Source organism: Delphinapterus leucas, chromosome 9 (genome assembly GCF_059928025.1).
Source record: "Delphinapterus leucas isolate spDelLeu-1000000601 "Yukka" chromosome 9, BTC_Dleu_Yukka2, whole genome shotgun sequence".
NCBI classification, from domain to species: Eukaryota; Metazoa; Chordata; class Mammalia; order Artiodactyla; family Monodontidae; genus Delphinapterus; species Delphinapterus leucas.
This window is the reverse complement of record NC_143137.1, coordinates 5,490,097-5,513,482: the sequence shown is the minus strand read 5'-3', so window position 1 is coordinate 5,513,482 and position 23,386 is coordinate 5,490,097. Positions and strand designations below refer to the sequence as shown.

Below are 23,386 nucleotides of genomic sequence, written 5' to 3'. Positions count from 1 at the left end.
TGATTAGGGAGCAAAGCTTAGTAACGTGATCTTCAGTCCTTCTTGAGGTCCTGCCTTGCTGACCACGCAAGATTGTTTTTGCTTTTAAAAAGACTTTCATCTTATTATTTGCAGTTCAAGAACATACTGACGTGCACTTCCCTTTCCTCATCTACAAAGGCAAAGTCATCCTCAATCAAGCTGTAAAAAATCTTTTGGAGATAAGATTTGCTGTTTTCTGGAAGCTTCTACTGCCACATGGTCACGTAAGACTTCTTGGGAACTAGACAAGGCGTAAACATGTTCTACTTTGTGGGTCACGTGGTCTCGGATAGCTCAACAGCTCAAGTCTGCTGCTACGTGTGAAAACAGCCTCAGGGGAAAGAAACAAGGGCGTGACTGTGTCTCAGTGATTCATGTACACAAATTAATAAAGGATTCAGGCTGGATTTTGTCCCAGGCTGGAGTACGCCGACCACTGTATTAGACGAGGAGGCTGTATAGAAGGTTATTGCTTTGATTGGGGTGGCTGACCCTGATCCCCTAAGGGAATTAGGTTTGCTTCTAACAGCGGGCCTGGGAGGAGTGTGACGAAAACCCCAGAGTCCCCAAGACGTGTCTTGAATCAACACGCCACTGGGCCCGGAGACCAGAGGAAGGCTACAGCCACTCCATACAAGCAGCCCCTCCAAGAGGTAGGGTCCTTCTAGAACAAAGGGCTGGTTTTCCTCCCTGGGCAAAGAACACCAGCCAGCCTAGGTACGTGCTGGTCCTGGGACCAGACATAGCATTTGGAACTGTAGCCTCCATCCGTATTACCTCTCTTGTTCTTGAAGTGTCTGAATTATCTCCTTTTCCTTTATTTCCCTTTGAAAATGACTGTGCTCAGAATTTCTGTCTTCCCTCTTTCTTTCCCCTAATACTAGAAGGCAGTGTTTACCAAGCTTGAGTGTCACCCGGGGGGTTGGCTGCACCTTTAGATTCTATGTCATCATGTAGGCTGAAAGTCACCGGATAGAAGGACACGGTGCAGACAGCACTGGAGGAGAAATGGGAATTTCACTACTTTAAGATGGAGGACTCCGTCCGTCATGCTGACATCCTTAGTGGTGATGCCTGGACATGATGCTGGGGAAGCAGCAAGGACTCTTACCACTGTGTGTAGGGTGACTGGACCGAGTTCAATGAGGGAATCTTCGTAAAAGTGGGAGGCTGTGTGTGCACACACGCTGGGCGGTGGACAAGGAGGGTGTTACGGGTGCCTGGAGAGCTGCCAACTGCGCCTCTTCTCCAGGAACTTCTGCTCACTTCCTGGGTGGGTTCTTGGTTACTTTGCTTTTGCTGCATGGTCCTGCCTCCCAGCCCCCCAGTAACCGATTGGTTCCGAGATCCCAACTGGGTTGATCAGAGGTCCTACGATGAGGAAGCTGGAACGGTAAACGGAGAGACACGAAGACTAGGAAATCTCTGGACCTCCGTGAATTCTTGCTGCCAAGCCCCCCAGAACCAGCCTGGTTCCTTCCCTTCCTGAGTCCTGAGCATTCAGCTCTTCTTTGAATTCTGTAAATACACCCAAATCCTTCCAATAAATTGTCTTCCTTGTTTTAAAAAAAAGAGGGGGGGGAGTAAAAGGATGGGGACCAAAAATGGATTCAGAAACCAGGCTAGAAATGTATCCCTTAATGCCCCTCATACACATTTGGTTCTAAGATTTCCAGCAGGCAATGCAGACAGGGAAAATTGGGTCGTTACGTGATCAGTGTCTATCACAGACAAAAACAATCGAGTTGCTCAGAAGTACAGCTATTCTTGGTACCGAGACAGGAAATTTCTCCCAGGGGGCTCGTGTGACAAATGGCATCTTCACGACATCTTTCCAACGGACGCAGCGGGTTTCATAGGTAGCTGCTTATCCAGACCCTCCATGCAGGCCGCTGCCGTTACTCTCAAGCTCAATCTTGTGAAACCAGTTCTGGGGCAGCGGGAGCAATATGTAGTCTGGGCACGTTGACCCGGGCGTAGATTCAGGCAGGAAAAGCAGATAGATTGTATACCCTCCACGCAAGCCTCACAGCAAGCCCAGTGAAAAAATCAGGTGGCTAGGACCTGAGGGGAGAACCCCGTGGAGTAGAGCACACACGCCGCCTGGACACAGACTCAGATCTTCCTGCTTCATCATCGGGCTGGGCAGGGCTGGTTTCCCACGTCCTCGGGGAAGGCCAAGGACCTGGGCTCGGTGATTCAAGGGCAACAGCACGGGCTACCGTCCTGGGTCCAGGCCCACCCTGGTCTGAACACCCGCTCCCAGACAGCTTCTCTGAAGAAGCCGAGCCCCCGCCCTGACCTAATCAACGCATGTCTTTACAAGAAGCCCCAGTCACTCCGCGGTCTTCTTGAGCCCCGCCTACGGCTACCCAGCCAGACAGCAGAGAAGCCTTAACAGGCTACACTTGCTGCACAGCACCTAACAAGACACACCTTCGCAGCTGGGTGCTTTCTAGCACACTGAATGGGCTTTAAAAACACTGACCGGAGAAGGGCAGCACGGACTCCTGCTTCCCGGGAAGCTGAACATCTGGCCCATCTTCAGGACCCAGCATCCCACCTGCTGGCTCCCCCAGACCTCCCAGACTGCCCCTTTCTGCCTTCAGGAATGACCCTGGTCCTGGGACTTCCCTGCTGGTCCAGTGGTTAAGACTCTGCGCTTCCACTGTAGGGGGCATGGGTTCCATCCCTGGTCAGGGAACTAAGATCCCACATGCCGTGCAGCACAGCCAAAAAAACACCAAGAGATGACCCTGGTCTTAACAGAATGACCACCCTACACCCACAAGTCCTGCACCTCCCCAGCCAGGGACATGAATTGCAGATCTTGGCTTTTCAATGTAACCTGTGTCCCCCCCCCTCCAAAATTCATGTCCTTCCAGGAACCACAGAAAGCGAACTTATTTGGAAATAGGGTCATTGCAGATGTAATTAGTTAGGAGGAGGTCATCCTGAAGTAGCGTGGCCCTCAATCCAAAATGACCGTTGTCCTTAGAAGAAGAGGAGACGCAGAAGCACAAAGACACAGACACAGACACAGACACAGACAGACACACGGCGGGAGAGGGCCATGTGACAGTGACGGTGGACGCAGAGACTGGCGTGCTGCTTCCACAAGCCAAGGAGCACCCAGGACCACCAGCAACACTAGGAGCTAAGAGAAAGGCCTGGAACAGATTCTCCCCTAGACTCTTCGGAGGGACCATGGCCCTGCTGACGTCTTGATTTTGGTTTCTGGCCTCTGGAACTGAGAGAATAAATTTCTGTTGTTTAAGCCACCCAGTTCGGGGTACTTTGTAATGGCTGCCCCAGGAAATTCATATAACCTAGATCTGTTGTAAGCAACCCAGGCACAATGCCACCTGTGGGGAAACAGGACACCTGGTGAAGGTCTGGTCTGATATCCCCTCCCCTCTAAGAGGTGGTGCGTGATAGCATATTTGAGAATTTCAGGGTCCCTGTCCAGGAAACTGGGGATGCTCTCTAGGGTGTTGGGATGTCAGTGCTAGGACACACCTCCCTATCTGGCTTCATATCTAAGTTCCTAACTGCACGTCACCCGTACTGTCTGTGTGAGGACCACCTTGTCCTGTGACATTTGTATGCTTACACATGAGTTCAGTCATCATGGGGATGCCTTTAGGGGTGCTAGGAACGATACCCCAAACCACCGAAAAAAATTAAAGAAGAAAGCTCCCCACCCCTTCCTTACAAGTCACCCTTTTCCTTACAAGTCATGGAGACTGAAACTGCACTTGGGCTGGCCTTGCAGATAGAGTAATAGCTCCAGCCCACAGGTCCTCTTGCAAATACAACCCGGAGAGAAAGGAGGCGCGATGGGCAAGCTTGTTTTCCAAATCATTGCATTCTTCGATAGGAACTTCCTATGTCATCAGAAAGAGTCGTAAAGAGGAGGGAAATGCACTAAGACACGGGAAAGGTGAAAATAAACTCCATCTACTTTATGGTTTCCCTGGTATATTTCTAGATATGATCAACGGTGCTCAGTGGAGAATATTTTGTCCTTAGATCACAAATACTCATGAGCCTAAAGAACTCTCTCTGAAACACACATCTGCTTCCCCTGTTTCTGTAACAAATCAACCCCACCTACCCAGAGCCTGAGACAGAAAAGGTCAGGATGTGCCAGAAACAGGTTCACTCAAATCCCCCAAACGCCAAGCCGTAAGCACTGGGGGCTGCACAGGGCAGATCAAAGAAAGGGCTGGGCCGTCCCCAGGCGTGGGCCGCTGCTGATTTCCAGAGAAGGCTGGAGGCTAGCGTTCCACGTGGCTGTCCTCACAGCCATACTGTGAGTATCGGGGTATTTACATTAACCCCACAAGCCACGCCATACTGGGTGGATTAGTGCAGGAATAAAGCGACAGGTGGAAACACGTTGCGCTGGAGGTAAATTTGTTCCTGGGGGACAGACCAGACGCACATACTCAGCACCATCAGTGACAGCCACCCGGCCAGCTTTGGTGTCCCTGCAGGTGGCACTGCGGCCAAGCGGCTGTGAGCAGCCCCCTGGCAGCCCTGCACCCACCTGAACAATAGCCATCAGTGCCTTACTTTTTCTGGAGCGGGAGAAGAACCGGATGCCCCCGGGCGAGGTAGACGGGTTGGAGTTGGGGGAAGATTCTTTGGACGAGGAACGGAAGATCCCGCTGAAGCTCATGCGGCGGGGGGAGCGCGGCGGGGACTCCTGGTAGGAGAACGGGAACACAGTTTTGGGGGAGCCGGGGCTGGTCTTGGGCCTCACGGGAGCAGACACGGGGCTGGAGGGCCGGTGCTGGGGGCCTCTGGAGAAGAAGCCTTTGGAGGGGCTGCTTGAGCCGAAGGGGCTGTCCACCTGCAGACAGACAAGACAGACAGACGGACGGGTGAGGTCACTCAGAGCCTGTGAGGACCTGTCCCTGTCGTGCCTGCCCTCCCACTGTCCCCCATCATCCAGCTGCTGCCACGACACCCGGCCCGAGAAACAGCCCCACGCTCTTCCACAGACAGAGGCGGCCCAGGGGAAGGACCGGACCCCGGGACGACCCACCCACAGGCCGGGCCGCAGCATCCAGGAGCACACTGGCCTCCACCCAGTTCTCTGGAAGGGTCTTCTGGAGGTGGGGGAGGACAGCCATGCAGTCGAGAAGGCTCGAAACACGGCACCTCCCCCCTTCGTCCTATTTGCGGCCTCGTCTCCTGGCCTTCACTCCTCAAGACCTCGTGCCTGTCCTGCTCGAAGTCTGACTACAGATCTGATCTCTCTGATCTGAAAGACAGTGGGCCCAGGGCTCCATCCTGAGGGGACCCTGGCGTGGGAAGTGATGAGGCTTTCACCTCCAAGCAGCTTCGGCGCTGGAGTGATGGGGGTTGCAGGCAGAGGCCGGGAAGAAAGCGAACAAGGCTGCAAAGCTCTGAGGCTCACTTCGGCGACGGCTTGAAATTGTAGGGATGGTTTCAAAACTTACTGGACTCCATATTTAAGCCAAGGCACACAGCTCACAGACTCAGGGAATTTCGAACGTGTCCTGCTGGTGGGTGTAGCAGCTGGCACTCCCATCTGAGTGCCTGGGCCTGACCCGCTCGCCTCTGGGCCACCCTGGAGGTTATGTAGACTCCCTAAGCCTCCGTCTCCTCCTGCGTGAAATGAGGGGCCGTACCTGCCCCTCAGGGACGTCTGAAGGGGCATCGGTCAGACCTGACGCACAGGAATTGGACTCTATACGTGACCTGCTGCCGTCCCGTGGGTAAGCCTGCAACACAGGAGCCAGAAGGGCCTCGGGGCCCACCCAGCTCTGCAGGAGAAAAGGAAAAAACGACGTGTCCCCTGGGCTCTGGGGCAAGCATGAGGCCTGGCAGGGGTCGTGCAGCACACTGAGACCCTGGGCTCCGCACGGCAGGTGACGATCGGTGCACTGCGCACAGGGCAGAGGAAGCCTCCGTGCCTCTATCCACTGGGGTGCCTGCCTGGACCCAGGACCCCTGTGAGCTCCTCCACCACTAGAGGGAGCCCCCGAGCTGGGCTTGAAGTCCCTTAAAGGAAGTGATGCCCTGCGGGGACCCTCAACCGCACGCCCCCTTCTCCCTGAGACCCTCCACCCTGCGTTAAAGGACCAGTGTGGCCATGGCGGGGAGGGGTGCAGAGGCTGGCCCCGTGCCAGTCCCCTCGCCGAGTGGGAATCTGAGGCAGAGGCCGAGCTTCCCCAGAGCCATATAACTCAGGCTCTCCTCCTTATGGAGTTCAGGGTTTTCTTTTGCTAACCATTTGGTGTGAATAGCATCTAGATTCTCTGCCTCTAGAGCATTGGGTTCAGCCACTACCAACCCGCCTACGGGACTCAGGCTTTCTGGGGCTTTTCTGCATCCTAAGAGTAATGAACACAGAGCTTTTGGAGCAGCGGGCGGCGTGCGCCTGTGGACGTGGGGGTGGGGCGTAGGGACAGCAGGCCCAGGGGTGGAGGAAGACCCCACGGCAGGGTGGTACGTGTCAGGGTTCGGGACAAAGATACAGGAGTCTGAATCCCAGCTCAGTTTCCAGCAGTGACAAGTGACCTACGTGTCAGTGTTCTCATGTATCCAATGGGGACACTAGGCCGACTCGCAGGGTCGTCAAGATGACAGGATATATACAAGGGAAGCACCTGCCACACAGGTACACAGCAGGTGTACACAGCAGGTACGTGTACATGATGGTACACAGCAGGTACGTCTGGGAGGTCAGCCCTCACTGTCACGAATTCGCTACAAAGAGACCCTTGGTAGACGTGGAGAGTCGGGGAGGCTGGGCTGATTTACGGAAAGACTCCACGTGGGGTGAGAACCTGACCCTCCTTTGAGGGGGAACCACAGAGCTCTTCAGCACGGGGGCAGGGGGGACACGGTCATTTAGGGCAGACGTTCTAGTGGCCTGTCACCATCACCCTCTGGGTGCCACTGAGCCTGGAGCTCAGAGAGGGCGCTGGCTGGAGGCTGAGGGAAGGCCCCAAAGCTGGTAAGTGGTGGGCGGGACCTCAGGCCCACGGCCTTGACCCTCACACCATTCACCTCCCGAGAAAAGCAGAAACGGCCACGTGAAACGGAAGAGGAGTCAAGGTCAAGCTTGAAGGCAGAGGGAGGGAGTCACAGTAGGAGGCCAGCCCCGCTGCTGCCCCATCCCCTCCACACTGCACAGTGAGCTCTGCCTAGGGAGGAGGGATTGCTGAGCAAAGCTGACGCTCACTGCACGCAGGGAACAAGATGTGGGCAAGGATGGGGTCCCCGCGAGACCCTGGAGAACAGCAGGCAAGACAGGGCTGCCCTGAGAGTGGCCCAGACGGGGAGAGATTTTAGAGGGAGACAGTGCCCATCACGGGGCCCTGAAGCAGGGAAGGCGCTGAAAGCCGACGGGCTGTGGACAGGCCGATGGGCAGAGGTGTCCCAGGGTCGGGGGGAGAGAGGAGCTGGAGCCGGGAGGACAGACAGACAGCCACTCACTTGGGCCACCGCGGACGGGTCACCGGGGCAGGTTGAGCCAAATGGCAGTCTCGAAGGGCCTGGGTGCCGGTTTGAACCTTACCTGGCGGGCAAGGGGAGCCCTAGGATTCTCCGACTGGGACTGATTCCAATTCCGGGCTCAGAATTGCAGGCCAAAAGGGCCAGGCACTCAGCCATTGGGCTTCAGGAGGGGGCTCCAGAAAGCGGGCCCTCTCCCCACACGGCCAGACAGTGGTGGCTGTGGCCCATCCCGGCCTTGTCCCCCGTGTCTCCCGCCCTGACCCTGGCGAGGGGGCGGTGGCGCTGGGCCCCCGGGTCTGCTTCCTGTAGGTTGGGAGGGGTGGCGTGGGTATCGGCACGATCACAGCCATTGGGGACAGAGCCCGTGCCTCTTAGCAAGCTGCAGTAAATTGACACCTTGCTAAATGTAAGGGCACGTCTCCCGAGGCGTAAACGTGAACGAAGGGCCCAGAGCCTCCCGAGTGCCTGCCGGCTCTGCAGAGCTACGCGGCGGGCTCTCAGGCCTCCGCGAGCAGAGCTTCCAGGCCCACCTCTGTCTGCCACTGCAGGGAGGGCCGCGGGGGCCAGGGCCAGGCCACCCGGTGCTTGGTCTCAGCCCCGAGGATGCAGGAAAGCGAAGAGGAGGGTTGCACGTGTGAAGGTGAGCGAGGGGTCCGCGGGGCTGGCCTCGACGGTGACTGACAGCTGGGCACTGGGCACCCCTTGGGAGCCTGAGGGAAATGGGTGTGGGCGAAGGGGTTAAAGGTGAAGGGCGCCAGGAAAGGGGGGCTGAGTTGGACAAAACCTCGAGGTGAGGGTCTGTGGAGCCCGACTCAGGCTGGGGAGGTGTGGAGGCTGTGCCTGGGATGCAGGACACGGCCAGTGCCCTCGGGGCCAGTGTGCTAATGGTGCGTGGCTCCGGTCTGAGTCCCTGTGTGCTCCAGACAGAAAGGGGCTGGCGTTCTCGGCAGGGGGAATGGAGGAACAGTGCACACGGCCAGCAGTGGACAAGAGGCCCCGAGCCACGTCTAAGGCCTGGCCAGATGCCACGTTCCCGACGGCTCAGGTAAATGGGTCGTGGGTGCACCCCTTCACGGTGCTCCGAAGTGGGGGATGTCCTGAGGCCACGCCTGCGTTCCCAGACTGTCCCTGAGCACGTGTCCTGGGCCAGTCACTGCTCTACGTCTGCTCCATCGACAAGCTCATTGAATCCTCATAAGTAAAGGTGAGCACCGCCACGAGCCCGGGTTTGCCGATGGGGAGACAGGTTCACAGAGAATATCTTGTCCCGGGTCACACAGAAGGGAAGCTGCCAGGAAAAATGAACAAAGGAGCCGGGCTCCCCATCCCAGGATCAAGGGACACAGACAGGAAAACCTGTGGGCATCTGGGCGAATGCCCCAGACCAGGCCATGCTGGCTGACCCAGAGTGACCACAGTGGTGTTGAATGATCCCAGGGACGTCGATGGCACTGACCTACCTCCCAATGCTGGCCTGGGAGCTGCACACAGAGCTGTGCAGAGTCAAGGTGACCATGAAGCTCTTGTACCGAGATGTGTTATGTAACACAGAGCTGCCTCCTCTGGGAACAGGGGAGCCAGGAGAGGGGACAGGTGGGAAGACCAGGCAGCTCCCATATCAACCGATGCTTGGGAACGCAGGGTTGGCATCGTTGTTGGTTTTATTTTTGGCTGCGCTGCGTGGCTTGTGGGATCTTAGTTCCCTGACCAGGGATCGAATCCGTGCCCTCAGCAGTGGAAGCGCGGAGTCCTAACCACTGGACTGCCAGAGAAGTCCCAGGGTTGGCATCCTTGAGTCCAGAACACCCATAAAGGGGAGCTCAGCTGTGGCCCCTCCACTGAACTCTGAGTGTACCTAGATGGGAGAGGAGGCCGCCAAGTGTCCAGTCCACATTCAGCTTGGCAGTCCCTGAGGATTTTCAGTCCCCTAAGGAGATGGGGGTCTTAGTCACAGGGTACAAAGATGCAGAGATGATCCAGAAAGGGCAGAAAGCCTCCGTGAGGTACCTGTCCGGCCGAGGACACTTCCCTGCATGGCCTGCACCACTGGCCCCAGTTCAGGGTGTCCAGACGCAGTGCAACGCACACCGGGCTGAGCGCCAAGAAACCCAGACTGAAGCCGGCTCAGTTATTAGGCAGCCCCGTGACTGTGGGAAAGTCTTTCCACCATCCTGAAGTCCAGTTCCTTCATTTAAAACCCAAGTGTAGGTGCTGCATGGGACCCCAGGACCTTTGCACAATCTAGGAAGGAAGTCCCAATAACGATGGAGATTCACATTTCCCATCAGCCTGGTGGGATGAGGGACGTGGAGCCTCCAGGGCCAAAGAATTCAGCCTAGCTCTTGTCTCTGCTCTCAGACACTGCCCACGGCAGCCCCTCCCAAAGCCTCGGCCCACCAGCCGCCCCAGCCGTCTGCCGCACACTCACCCTGACCGCGGGCCACCTTGACCTCCCTTTGTTTGCCATGGCCAACCCACCCACCCCGGGATGCGCACTCCTCGGCTGCCTGCCCTCCACGGCTCCAGCTTCCTCTGGAGGAAAAACTGACCAGCGGGAGAGGAGAGAATGTGGGTTAAAGAGAGGAAAGGGAAAGGGGGAAAGAGGACGAAAGGGAGAGGAACGGGCAGGGAGAAGGGGCTCCCGTCTGCGGGGGAGACAGTTGGTCTCCACATCCCGATTTCACTAATGCTTTCAACCTCCTCTCTTCGCTAATCAGCTCCTCGGGCGCTCAGGGTGCTCAGCTCACTGTCAATCTTCGGCATCACCTCTGCCCTCTTTGGGGAGTCCCGTGGCCGCGGACGAGCCCAGAGGGAAGAGGAGAGAAGAGAAAGGAGTGAAGCCTGGCAGGTGTGAGGCTGAGCTCAGCAGCAGCCAGGTGCACGGGTGGGAGCGCAGGTCAGAGCACAGGTGGGAGCACAGGTGGGCATGTAGGTGGGAGAACAGGTGGATGTACAGGTGAGAGCACGGGTGGATGTGTCTTGGGTTCGCGCTGAGGGAGTTCTGCCTCAGTGGCACCTCAGGTGAGCCGTGAGAAGCTGTGAGGAAGGTGGCTTACCTTACGAGAAGGATGCTTTTCTGAACTCTCCAGGTCTCCATCCAGGAGCGGCATGGCAAAGGAACTCAGGTCCTAGGACGGAAAGAGAGCACGTGGTCAACGACCTGGACCCTCAGGTGCCCATCTGGCCTCGTCCAGGGCCACTCCTGGCTCTCCGTGTGTATCACCACCCCCTCCCTGAGACCTCCTCGAATGTCAAGTCCCAGGGAGGACGCGGAGGGCCAACAAGGTGAAAGGAGGGGTGGAGACGTGCTGGCCCCCCTCGGAGATCCTGACCCTCCTCCAGCTTCCCTTCCCGTCCCCCCAGGGGAAGGAGCAGGAAGAAGAGGCTGGGACCGCAGGGCAGAAGGAAGAGAGCAAGGGAGGAAAAGCAGAAAAGGGGGGGCAAAGCCCACCGCAGCGCTCAGGACTTCATTTCATGACGCGAATGTGGCCCAAGGAAGTGTGTCCTCCTGGAAAGATGGCAGGGCCGCATGGGAGGGCTGGCCGCTAGGGCAAAGCGGTCAGAAAGGCCTGATGACATCGTGGTCCAGAGAGATGGCCTTGGGGGGAGCAGCTCGCCAAAGACTCGTGGTGTCAAAAATGAAGTCATCACGTCACCCTCACCCTGCTCCCCTTTCCTCCTGTGTCTTGCCCGGTGGACACCTCCATGCCTGGGCAGGAACCGCACCTGGGCAGTCCTCCACCAGGAGAAGCTGCCTGCATCCCTAACCTTTTGGTTTTTTTCTTTTTTCCTTTTTTATTGTGGTTAAAATACATGTACACAAGGTTTACCATCTTAACCATTTTAAGTGTACAGTTCAGGGCAGTTAAGCACATTCACGCTGTTGGGCAACTAACCTCCAGGGCCCTTCCCTCTGCAAACTGAAACCCCATATGCATTTGACAACCACCCCCCAGCCCCCTGCCCCAGCCTCTGGCACCCCCTGCCCCCATTCTACTTTCTGTCTCTATGAATGTGACAACTCTAGGGACCTCATGTAAGTGGAATCGTACAGTATTTGTCTTTCTGTGACGGGCTTATTTCACTTAGCATAATGTCCTCAGGTTCATCCGTGTTGTAGCGTGTAACAGAATTTCCTTCCTTTTAAAGGCTGAATCATGTTCCATTGTATGGATAGACCACATTTTGTTTATCTGTTCATCCATCAAGGGACACAGGGTGCTTCCACACCCTTTGGCTACTGTGAATAATGCTATGAACACAGGTGTTATGGATTGAACTGCGTACCCCTCAAAACTCATAGGTTTGAAGTTCCCACCCCATTATCTCAGAATGTGACTGTATTTCACTGCTGAGGGCACGGGTTCAATCCCTGGTTGGGGAACTAAGATCCCACAAGCCACGCAGCGCGGCCGAAAAAAAACCAACAACGATGCCAACCCTGCATTCCCAGATAGAGAGGGTCTTTGAAAAGGTAATTACGTTAAAATGAGGTCATATGGATGGCCTCTCTAATAAGACTTCAATCCAGTAGCACTAGTGTCCTTATAAGAAGAGGAGATCAGGAAAGAGACACAGAAGTAAGACACATGAAGACACAGAGAGAAGATGGCCATCTATGAGCCAAAGAAGGAGTTTCTCAGAAGAAACTCACCCTGCCGACACCCTGACCTTGGACTTCTAGCCTCTACAATTGTGAGAAAATAAATTTCTGTTGTTTAAGCCACCCAGTCTGTGATACTTTGTTATGGCAGCCCTAGTAAACTAATACAGTGGGTGTACAAATATCTCTGCGACCCTGCTTTCATTTCTTTCGGGTATATATCCAGATGTGGAATTGCTAGATCACACAGTAATTTATTTTTAATACTTTTGAGGAACCCCCATACTTTTTCCATAGCAGCTGCACCATTTTACATTCCCACCAATGGTACACAAGGGTGCCAATTTCATCCTCACCAATACTTGTTATTATTTTCTGTTTTACTTTAGTTTTTGTTTTTTATGGTGACCATCCTAATAGGTATGAGACGGTATCTCACTGTGGTTTTGATTTGCATTTCCCTAATGATTAATAATGTTGAGCATCTTTTCTTGTGCTTGTTGGCTATCTGTATATCTTTTCTAGAAAAACGTCTATTCAAGAAGCCCTTTGACTATTTTTTAACCAGCTTGTTTGTTGCTGAGCTGGTAGGATTTCGTTATATAATCTGGATATTAACCTTTTATCAGATATATGAATTGCAAGTATTTTTTTCCCATTCTGTAGGTTGCCTTTTCACTGTGTGGATTGTGTCCTGTGGTGCACAAAAGTTTTTAATTTTGATGTAGTCCAATTTATCTGTTGATATTTTTATCAATACTTTGTTGCCTGTGCTTTGGTGTCATACCCAAGAAATCATTGCCAAATCCAATGTCATGGAGGTTTTCCCCTATTTTCTTTAAGTTTTACAGTTTAAGCTCTTATGTTTAAGTCTTTGATCCATTTTGAGTTACAGAAGTTCCCCCCCGCCTTATCAGCAGTTTTGCCTTCCAACGTTTCAGTTACTTGAGGTCAACCAGGGTCCAAAAGTATTTAATGGAAAATTCCAGGGAATTCCCTGGTGGTCCAGTGGTTAAGACTCCATGTTCCCAATGCAGGGGGCCCGGGTTCGATCCCTGGTCAGGGAATTAAATCCCACATGCATGCCGCAACTAAGAGTCCACATGCCACAGCTAGAAGACCCCGCGTATCTCAGTGAAGATCCTGCATGCGGCAACTAAGATCTGACGCAGCCAAATAAATAAATAAATAAGGGGGGGGGAAAAAAAAGAAAATTCCAGGGACTTCCCTGGCAGTCCAGTGGTTAAGACTCTGTGCTTCCACTGCAGGGGGCATGGGTTCATTCCCCGGTTGGGGAACTAAGATCCCACATGCCTCACAGCGTGGCCAAAATAATAATAATAACATAAAATAAAAATTAAAAAAAAAGAAAATTCCAGAAGTAAACAATTCAAAATTCCAGAAATAAACAATTTTGTTTTTTGAATTTCGTGCCATTCTGAGTAACTTGATGAAATCTTGCACTGTCCTGTTCTGTCCCGCCTGGGACGTGAGTCGTCATCCCTTTTCCAGCGTATATCCACACAGTACATGTGCTACCCCCTTGCCAGTCACTTAGTAGCCGTCTTGGTTATCTGTTCGACTGTTGCGGTACCACAGTGTTTATGCTCACACGATCCTTATTTTACTTAATAATGGCCCCAAAGTGCGAGAGGAGGGACACTGGCAATTTGGATATTCTCTTACTGAACCTACTTCATAAATTAAACTTTATCCTAGGTATGTATGTATAGGAAAAATCATAGTATCCATGGTTCAGTTCTATCCACGGTTTTAGGCATCCACTGGGGGTTTTGGAACATATCCCCTATGGATAAGGGGAACTACTGTAATTTTTATATATTGTATAATAAGGTAAGGGTCCAACTTTATTCTTCCACATGTGGATATCCAATTTTCCCAGCACCAAGTATTGCAAAGACTATCTTCTCCCAGTGAATGGTCTTGGCACTTTTGCTGAAAATCATTTGGCCATATACGTATGGAAGAGTTTCTTTCTGGACTCTTTGTTCTATTTCATTGGTCTATATGTCTGTCTTTATGCCAGTACCACATTGTTTTGATGATTGTAACTCTGTAATAAGTTTTGAGCTCAGGGAGTGTGAGACCTCTAACTTTGTTCTTTTTTTTTTTTTCCAAGATTGTTTTGGTTACTTGGGGTCCCTTGAGAGTTCATACAAATTTTAGGATGGATTTTTCTATATCTGAAAAAAAATGCCATTGGGATTTTGATAGGGATTGCATTGAATCTGTAGATGACTTTGGGTAGTATTACCATCTCAATATTAAGTCTCCAATCCATGTACATGGGAGGTCTCTCCATTTATTTGTGTCTTCTTTAATTTATTTCAGCAACGTTTTGTAGTTTTCTGTGTACCTAATCTTTCTTTTAACCCCTTCCACCCTCCCAACCCCTCTGCTGTGGGGTCCAGGTCTGCACCCTCCCTTGCCCAGCTCTCTTTTGGGTTTCCTAATTGTTCTCCAAATCTTTCAGCTTAGCCTGTTTCAAGCTATCTGCAAACCTCTGCTAGAACAGTGATTCCTAAAACCGTGGCCCCATTATGCTGGCCTCTGCCCTAAAGCCCCAGGGCCTCCACCATAGCCTAGGCAATGACTCCCACACCTAGTCCACTGGGACTTGCTGGCAATCTCTTACGTAGGCAGATTCCAGACTCAGCCCCTCTGGTGCTGGTTTATTTCAGCATCCCAGGCTGGTTGCACCTCGGGAGTTGGGTCCCACCACAGAGTCGATTGGTCTGCGGTGCAGTGCAGGCTTCACGGTGATTCGGCCGGCAGCCCAGGCGGGGAGCCACCAGCTTCCCATGGGTGATTCACAGTCAGGAGCTCTCAGTCGGGCCCTGCAGGCTCCAATACAGGCCCCGTGGATTTGCCGACCTCTGCAGCCTTATTTCTGATGTGCTCTGCACCCCGTCTCCTTCTTTCAGCAAGAGCCCAGGCAGGATCTTGATAGCTTTTTAAACACAGCTGTGCGTCTGTGGACACGTTGCCTGGAATGCTGTCTCAGCTCCTCAGTTCAAGGTCACCCTTCGCCAACCGTACAACCCCTTCCTGGGAGAACAGACTTCGCTTCACTTGGGTCCCTGCAGGACGGAGCTGGCTGTCCCTCTGAAGCTTGAAGCCCTTGCCTCCTGCCCACTTGCCTCCAGCTCCCAGCCCGAAGATCCTGGCTCACAGGGTGAACTCCTACTGTCATGCAAAGCCCAATTCAGATACGATCCCTCAGGCAGAATTCATTCTTCTCTTATCTGTGCTACCACAGTACCTTAGACTACCTTTATTACAGGACTTATCGTGCTATCTTAATACCATTTATCAGTCTATTTCTCTAACTGGACTGTGAACCAGTCAAGGGTGAGGGGAAATCATTCATCTCGCTATTCTGCGCCACATGCAGCAGGTGTGCAGAAGTGACTGAATCAACTCCTGGACAAAGCAGCCCCTGCCCCGGCAGCACGTGTAGGGGGTGCACGCCTGTGCTGATGGGCAGGAGGGGCGGCGAACGGGCAGACCCCGCGAGATTGCAGGTCCCTAAGGAAGAGGAGGAACCAGGTGTGGACGCTTAGCTCCTATTTTAATGAGTACGTTCCTCTGCGGTTTCAAATAATCATTACCCTCTCACTTTTGTTCAGCAGAGCAGTTTCTACACACCAAAGCCCTGTTGCACATACTCGATTATTCCTCATGGAACCATCAGGCTCTAGCGACGGAGGCCCTGGCGGTTAAGTGACTCAGGACAAGGCGGTCTTGAAAGAGCCGAGACCAGGACGCGGGTCTCGCTCCCATCCCAGGCTGCCTGGAGCCCTGGGCGGGCCTGCGGCTGGTCCCCTGATGCTCGTCCCGCCCACAGCGAGACAAGGAGGGCGCCACATAGGCGACCACAGCAGCGCGCGGTGCGTTTTCCTCGGTCAAGCATCCCCACAGAGAAGTCCCTTGGCACCAGTAGTGGACTTTGCTGGAAGGCTCCCCCATCCCACATTCCACGATTCTGATCTTGGCTCTCACCTCCCCGAGCTCACCAGGAAACAGTGCGCACCGTGGAGGCTGGTGTGGGAAAATCTCCGACTGCAGCGGTGACCATGAGACTATTAGCAGGTGGAGTGACTGAGGCCTGGCCTCTCAGCTCGGCTGACATTCCCGAAGGCCAGGCACCGGGAGCTCACCCTGCTCACGGGGTTTAAATGCCCACCAGAGCTTTGTGCCTCCCTCACTGCTTTGTCCACATCTGGCCATCCTGAATTCTCCCTCCCCATTCGCAGGCATTCAGACCCTCCCTGGTGCTGGGTGGCCAGTTCACTGGGACACACTGAGGCACGAAGAGACGCTTTGTCCTCTGGGATTGTCCTCAGCTGCACACACTGTATTTTAGACCCTGACCACGTGCTCCGGAGATAAATAGCAGGGTCTCTGGGGAAAGTGCCTTTTCAGGATTTGGGCTGATAAAGTCGCCTGTCAGGAAAGCAACAGGACAAAAGAGAAAAGCCCCAGGTTTGAGAAAATTCCCAAGATGCGAGCCAACCTTAATACCCCATCCCTGCCCCTCTTCAGAATTTCAGACAAAAGCCAAAAGTCTAACTCAAAAAAGTCAGGTCTCAGCAGCAGAGCTGTCATTAATTTGCCATTAGAATGTCCTTAAAACTTCCATTTGTTGCCTCCTTTGGTCCTCAGAGGAGCCCATACAAGTAGGAAAGGCAAGTGGTATCACCCCAGTCTATAGATGAAGATACGGAGGGTCAGAGAGGTTAAGCCACTTGCCCAAGGCCAGACAACCAGACAGTAGCAAGCAGGCCCTATAACCCAGGTCCACCCGCTCCCAGCTCAGCGATCTTTCTATTGAACCCTCCCACCGCCTTGGGATGGCTCAGCTCCAGTGACAAAAAACAACCCGGGGGACTCTTCCCTGGTGGCACAGTGGTTAAGAATCCGCCTGCCAACGCAGGGGACACGGGTTCGAGCCCTGGTCCGGGAAGGCCCCACATGCCGCGGAGCAACTAAGCCCGTACATCACAACTACTGAGCCTGCGCTCTAGAGCCCGCGAGCCACAACTACTGAGCCCGCGTGCCTACAGCCCGCACGCAGAGCAGCCACCGCAATGAGAAGCCCGCGCACTGCAACGAAGAGGAGCCCCCGCTCGCAGCAACTAGAGAAAGCCCGCACGCAGCAACGAAGACCCAACGCAGCCAAAAAACTGAAAAAAAAAAGACTGAAAAAAGCAACTTGGTATTGGAGGCTGTGAAGATACAGGGTTCTTCTATGCAAAGTGAGTCTCCGTGGCACAGTGAGATCACAGGGGAAGAGAACGGATGGAGGAGGGTCTGTACAGTTCCGTGATTCACTACCAAGGCAGCCTGTGATACTGTCTCTTTAAGGTCTACTTCTTAATGAAAAGTAATTCACCTAATACAACATTGTAGATCAGCTGTACTTCAACAGAAAAATGTTAAGAAGTATTTCATGCTGATGTTGCAAAGGACAGACAAGTATCAAGCATCCCACCACCAAATTCGATCATCCACATTTTGTGTGGTTTGGGGTCTTACCGATAGCTCACCCGCTCCCCGGCCGCTTATCCCAACATTTCTCTATGCTGTTTACAACCAACTGATGTGTGAATTCTTGAGAAATGAGGGCTCTTTTACTCCCGTCTTAGCCTTGACAGTAGGTGTGTATCGGTCAGATATAGTTCTGCCTTTTCAGCATTTCTGATGCTTTGTCTTACAAAACTCCTTTGTTGATGCAGCTGGGCTACCCCAGAAAGAGCCCTGGTGGAAGTGCACACACAGGACAAACAGAAAGGCTGCCAATGCCAGGGGCCATGGCCTGCACCTAAGGGCCAACCAGGGGTTTTAAACGTCAGGGTGACCACAGAACATTCCTGTGCGATTACCAGCCGTTAGACTCCTACCGAGGAGGGAACACTTTGAGGACGGTTTCATGTTCCTCCCCTGCTGAGCAGACCTGAGCCCAAAGAGTGTCCATCAGCGGCATCTGGGGCTACCTGGGTGCAGACAGCTGACCCAGGGCGCTGTCTGGGCGTCGACGAGCCCGCACCCCTCGGGCACGTAAGAACACGACCTGTTCACAGAGATAGAGCCGGAAGGCCGGGTTCCAGCCCAGTTCTATGGTTTCCTGTCTGGGGATCTGGGAGATCTCGGGCACGTCTCAATCCAGTTTTCCATCTGTCAGATGACAGGGTTTAACTAGATAATTTCAGAAGATGCCTGTAAGCTCAGACATTCTCTGTTCTTATCTGTTGGGCTAAAGAGCAGATGGGGTCAGGAGCAGTTTAAGGGAGCACTGCTAGGCTGAGAATAAAATGCTTCTCATCTTCTAGGATTTGTCATCAAAATAATTTTCTTCATCTCTCAAACTACCAAATACTCTCCACTGTTCTCCCAGCTCAGGGCAGAGTCTCCAGACATGGTGTGGGCTCCACCAACGGAGGGATGAGGGGGTGCCCCTTGCTTCCCTGGTGATGCTTCTTAGCTGAGCGGGTCGGGACCCAGACACATATCTGGCTTTCTGTCTTAATGTGTGTCTCAATCTGCTTCTTAAGTACTAACCCTCTAGTTTCTCAGGTGATTTCTAAGGTCCCTCAATTTTAAGCACATGGATCGCTAGTACAAATGCCAGGTGCATCCCAGCTCAGCATGATTCTGGAAAGCCGTGAGTGGTATCCTCAGACTAAGGGTACCTGGCCCCCTGCCCTGCCTGTCCCCCTGACCCCCGTACTCCCTGTCACCAACATGGGGGGCTGCTCGCACCATCTAACCTCCTCTGCACCCGAGCTGTTGGAATTGTGGCAAAGGCCTTGGTGAGGCCCTCACATGGGATACTCAAGGGAGGCGTCTCCAGATGGACTGGCTTTGCTCAATCCCTCAAAACCACCATACGGGCAATTCTTGGTACTAATGTTGGGGGTAGCGACCAGAGCCATGGTCACTTGGAGCCTTTGAGAAGTGAAGCCTGAGAGCCATAACGACTCTCAGAAAAATAAGGAACGAACCCAGAATCACTGGAACTCGGCAACAGGGGAGGGACAGGGGACAAATTAGGGAAAAAGCCTAAACTTAACTCTTGGAGAAGTTCCAGAATTATTTATTTTCCACAGAAGACATCATGGTTTCTGACTACACTCTGAGAGGCTTCCTGATATAAAAGAGAAAAAAACCCACTATTTTTCGCTCCTGCGGCCACCCTCCCACCTCCCCTCACCTGATGGTCCCAGGATTGATTCACATAGCTGTTTGGGGGCTCCCTCGCTGCCCTGGCCAACGACCCTGGGTCTTTGTGCCCATGTGATGCCTACTGGCCAACCGCAGGAGGGAAAGTGCTTTGGCCCCGTGGTGGGCAGGACTTTCTCCCAAGAAAGAAGCCCTGGGCCGTGCAAAAGGCAGAAATCTGAAAACTCTAATTTGAAAAGATACGTGCACCCTTATGTTCATAGCAGCACTATTTACAATAGCAAAGACCTGGAAGCAACCTAAACGTCCATCAACAGAGGAATAAATAAAGAAGATGTGGTACATATATGCAGTGGAATATTATTCAGCCATAAAAAAGAATGAAAAAATGCCATCTGCAGCTACATGGTTGGACCTACAGATTATCACACTAAGTGGAGTAAATCAAAGACAAACATCATATGACATCACTTATATGTGGAATCTAAAAAATGATACAAATGAACTTATTTACAAAACAGAAACAGACTCACAGACATAGACAACAAACTTATGGTTACAAAAGGGGGATGCAGGGGAGGGATAAATTAGGAGTTTAGAATTAATAGATGCACACTACTATATGTGAACTAGATAAACAAGGACCTACTGTATAGCACAGGGAGCTATATTCAGTGTCTTGTAATAACCTATAATGGAAAAGAATCTGAAAAAGGATATATATATATATATATATATATCTGAATCACTTTGCTGCACACCCGAAACACTGTAAATCAACCATACTTCAATTTTTAAAAAAGGTTAAAAAAAAAGACAGCCCTTCCCATAGTGTGAGCTCTCACACAAAACTGGGTTGCATCAGGACCACTGGCCGAGACGCACTCCGGCCTCACCAATCAAGGCCACAGAGAGGCCAAGGGCGTCACCCGGGGCAACCACCGACCTGGGAAGCCAGGGCAGTCTCCCACGCTCCACTTGGGTCTGAAATCAGGTGAGGAGCTTCTGCAAAGACGCTAGCTGCCCCTCCTATAATTAGAGAGCCATCTTTATCCCTTTCCCAAGCAGAAGACAGGCTGGTTAATAACCGGAGCCCGGCAATCCTGAAGCGGGGTTACACAGTGCAGGCTGCTCCCAGAGGCTCTCTTCCTGCTGAAAGGCCATGGGGCCAGGCCCTGCCCTGTGGGTAGCCTTTGCTTGACCAGAGGTAAATGAAACCTTGGAAGGACCTGTGGCCTCCTGGCTCTACAGCCAAGGATGCTGTGCAGAGGGGAACAGGGACTTGGGCTGTGGGACGCCTGGGGACCCCAATCCACATTCCCAGGGCCCTCCCTCCACACCTTCCCAGCTCAGGCCCCCAAAGTGACCTCTTAAAGGCAAATGTTCCCAGGCCAGGTTGAGTCCAGACTCTGCTAACCACTAAGGACTAGGCCCCAGCCTCTTGTGTTCTTCCAGCCCGAGCTCCTCCCGGATAGAGGCAGTGGGAGGGGCAGGCTGGGTGGAGGACGCAGAGGGTCTGGGTCAGCTCATGGTCAGCAGGGAAGGAGGCAAGTGCCCTGGGGGGCCCAGGAGACACAGGTGTGGAGCTGAGCTGCCTGGTCTGCTGCAGCCCCCCCAGAGCCCATCGCAGGCATCTTTCGCGCTCTTGTCAGCAAATATGGCCGGGGTTGCAGGTGCTGCCTCAATCCAGAACAATCCCAGTCTCCACAGGTGGCGTTTTAGGCCAAGCCAGGTGATGGGAGGAGAGTGGTGTTATAGAGGAGAGAGCTTTGGGCTCTGATGACCCAGCGCCATCACAGAGCCTGTGATGGTTAATTTCACGTGTCAACTTGGCCAGACCGCAGCGCCCAGCGGTTTGATCAGCACTAAGCTAGGTGCTGCTGGGAAGGTATCTGTAGGTGCGGTTAGCATCTAGAATCCGCGGAGCTTAAGCAAAGGAGATCACCCTCTGGGAAGGTATCTGTAGGTGCGGTTAGCATCTAGAATCCGCGGAGCTTAAGCAAAGGAGATCACCCTCTGGGAAGGTATCTGTAGGTGCGGTTAGCATCTAGAATCCGCGGAGCTTAAGCAAAGGAGATCACCCTCTGGGAAGGTATCTGTAGGTGCGGTTAGCATCTAGAATCCGCGGAGCTTAAGTAAAGGAGATCACCCTCTGGGAAGGTATCTGTAGGTGCGGTTAGCATCTAGAATCCGCGGAGCTTAAGTAAAGGAGATCACCCTCCACGACGCGGCTGGCCTTCATCCAGTCAGCTGAAGGCCTTAGAGCAAAAACTGAGGTTTCTGAAAGAAGAAGAAATTCTGCCTCAAGGTCTTAGCATCAACGCCCGCCTGAGTTTCCACCTGCTGGCCTGCCCTGTGGATTCAGGATTTGCCAGCTCCCGCCAACACGAGCCAATTCCTTAAAACAAATCCCTTGATATGTAATGTTTATTATCTTAACACTATAGTTATATTTATAATATAAATAACATGTATCAGTTAATGGCCTATTGTGACATATAATATGTAATGATATAGCTTAACATATGTAATATATACAACTGTTACTATTAGTTAATATTTATATTAAGTATACATTGCACGTACTTAATATATTAATATGTGATAAATATGTATTAAGGATATATGTGTGTGTGTATACTAAGGACATGCAAGCAGGATGCGTACATGCGTACACAGGTGTGTGTACCTCTTGCTCCTCTTGATTCCGTCTCCGGAACCCTGACTGATGCAGAAACCTAGACCCCTCCCCCCACCACCCTCGAGCTGGTGGGTGCTGACCTTGAGCGAGTCCGGCCGCAGGAAGGTGGCAGTTTGGAGACAGTCAGCTACCCCTGGGGAGGGGAGTGGGGCCCACTCGGTCAGCAGGGGGTCTCTGTACACACAGAGCCCTGACTTTGTCAAGGACCTCGAAATCTCCAAGGGAGAAAGACGGATGAGAGGAAAAGACAGGTGTGAAAGGTCTTCGCTCCTGCAGGTTCAGTAAAAAAAAACAGGAGACAGCCCAAATAGTCCTATTTTTTACTGTCATGGAAGATTTACAACGTGTAAAGGGGAACAGCAGGTTGGAAAAGTCCCGAAATCACATTCTAGCGTCATCTGTGGAATGATGAGAATTGTTCTCGCGTCGCTTGCTGGGTAAGTGGTGTGAGTTTCCACCAGGCGTGTGATGACGCTGTGTGGTACCCACCTGCCGTCTCCCTCCACCCACCACAGTTAGCTGACAGCAGGGAGACGCTTATTCACCCAGGGACGCGCTCCTCCACCCTGCCGGACACGCGGGCAGGACTCAAACGGGAGTCTTTGCCCACACAAAACCGACACTGGAAAAGGTGCCAAGAAGCTCATTCACACTGAGACATAAATGACTGATGACAGCCTAGGGTACAGGAAACACTAAGACCTCATGATCAGAGAAGGATGTTCTAATGGGATCTCTCGGGCCACTTGGCCCATCTGAAAGCAAGGACAAAGAGAAGTGGCTGTCTGTCAGAGGACAGCCGGCCCTTAATTTCTAGGGCTGTTTTCAACTCTGACATTTCACGATTTTACTAAGACAAACCTTAAGAGAGGGTCTGCAAAGACCAGCGCTGGGTTTCTGGGGAGGGTTATTTACCCGCAAGTAAAATGCCAAATCACCAACTGAGACTGTGGTAGCCTTGGTGTTGAACCCTCTGTGGGTGCCATCCACTGCCCGGCCAGCTAGGTGACTCTGCTAGTCATCAGGCCTCCCACATGTTAAGACCTCTCCATGAAGGAAAAAAGCGACCACGAGGGAAAGTGGAGACGCTGCTGGGTGTGTCCCGCAGACCCAAATGGACCCCGACAGCTGCCTCTCCACCCGCCTGCCTAGCGCCCCACAGGCAGCGGGGGCACAGGGGGAAAATCACATGGTTTGGGTCTGGGCTTCAAGACGAACCGCAGGACAGAAAACTTGAATGAGAATTAAATTGAGCACCCAGGGAACGTGTTTATAAGGTCACAGCACTGCTGGCAGCTCCGAGACACACCCTCCTCCATGCAGGGGGCTCTCATGCAAGACTCAGGGCTTAGAGACCTACT

At 52.8% G+C, this 23,386-nt stretch overlaps 1 protein-coding gene across 2 annotated transcripts in view; it reads right to left on the bottom strand.

The window, feature by feature from the left end:
- Positions 1-23,386, bottom strand: part of PRKAG2 (protein kinase AMP-activated non-catalytic subunit gamma 2) — a 282,124-nt gene that overhangs the window by 191,490 nt on the left and 67,248 nt on the right. For both annotated transcript variants that reach the window (XM_089917182.1, XM_022577268.2), the window contains exons 2-3: positions 10,575-10,646; positions 4,600-4,879 (exon numbers count right to left, since the gene is read on the bottom strand). In XM_089917182.1, the coding sequence (XP_089773308.1) occupies positions 4,600-4,879; positions 10,575-10,646 (352 nt within the window). The remainder of the gene's footprint in view (positions 1-4,599; positions 4,880-10,574; positions 10,647-23,386) is intronic.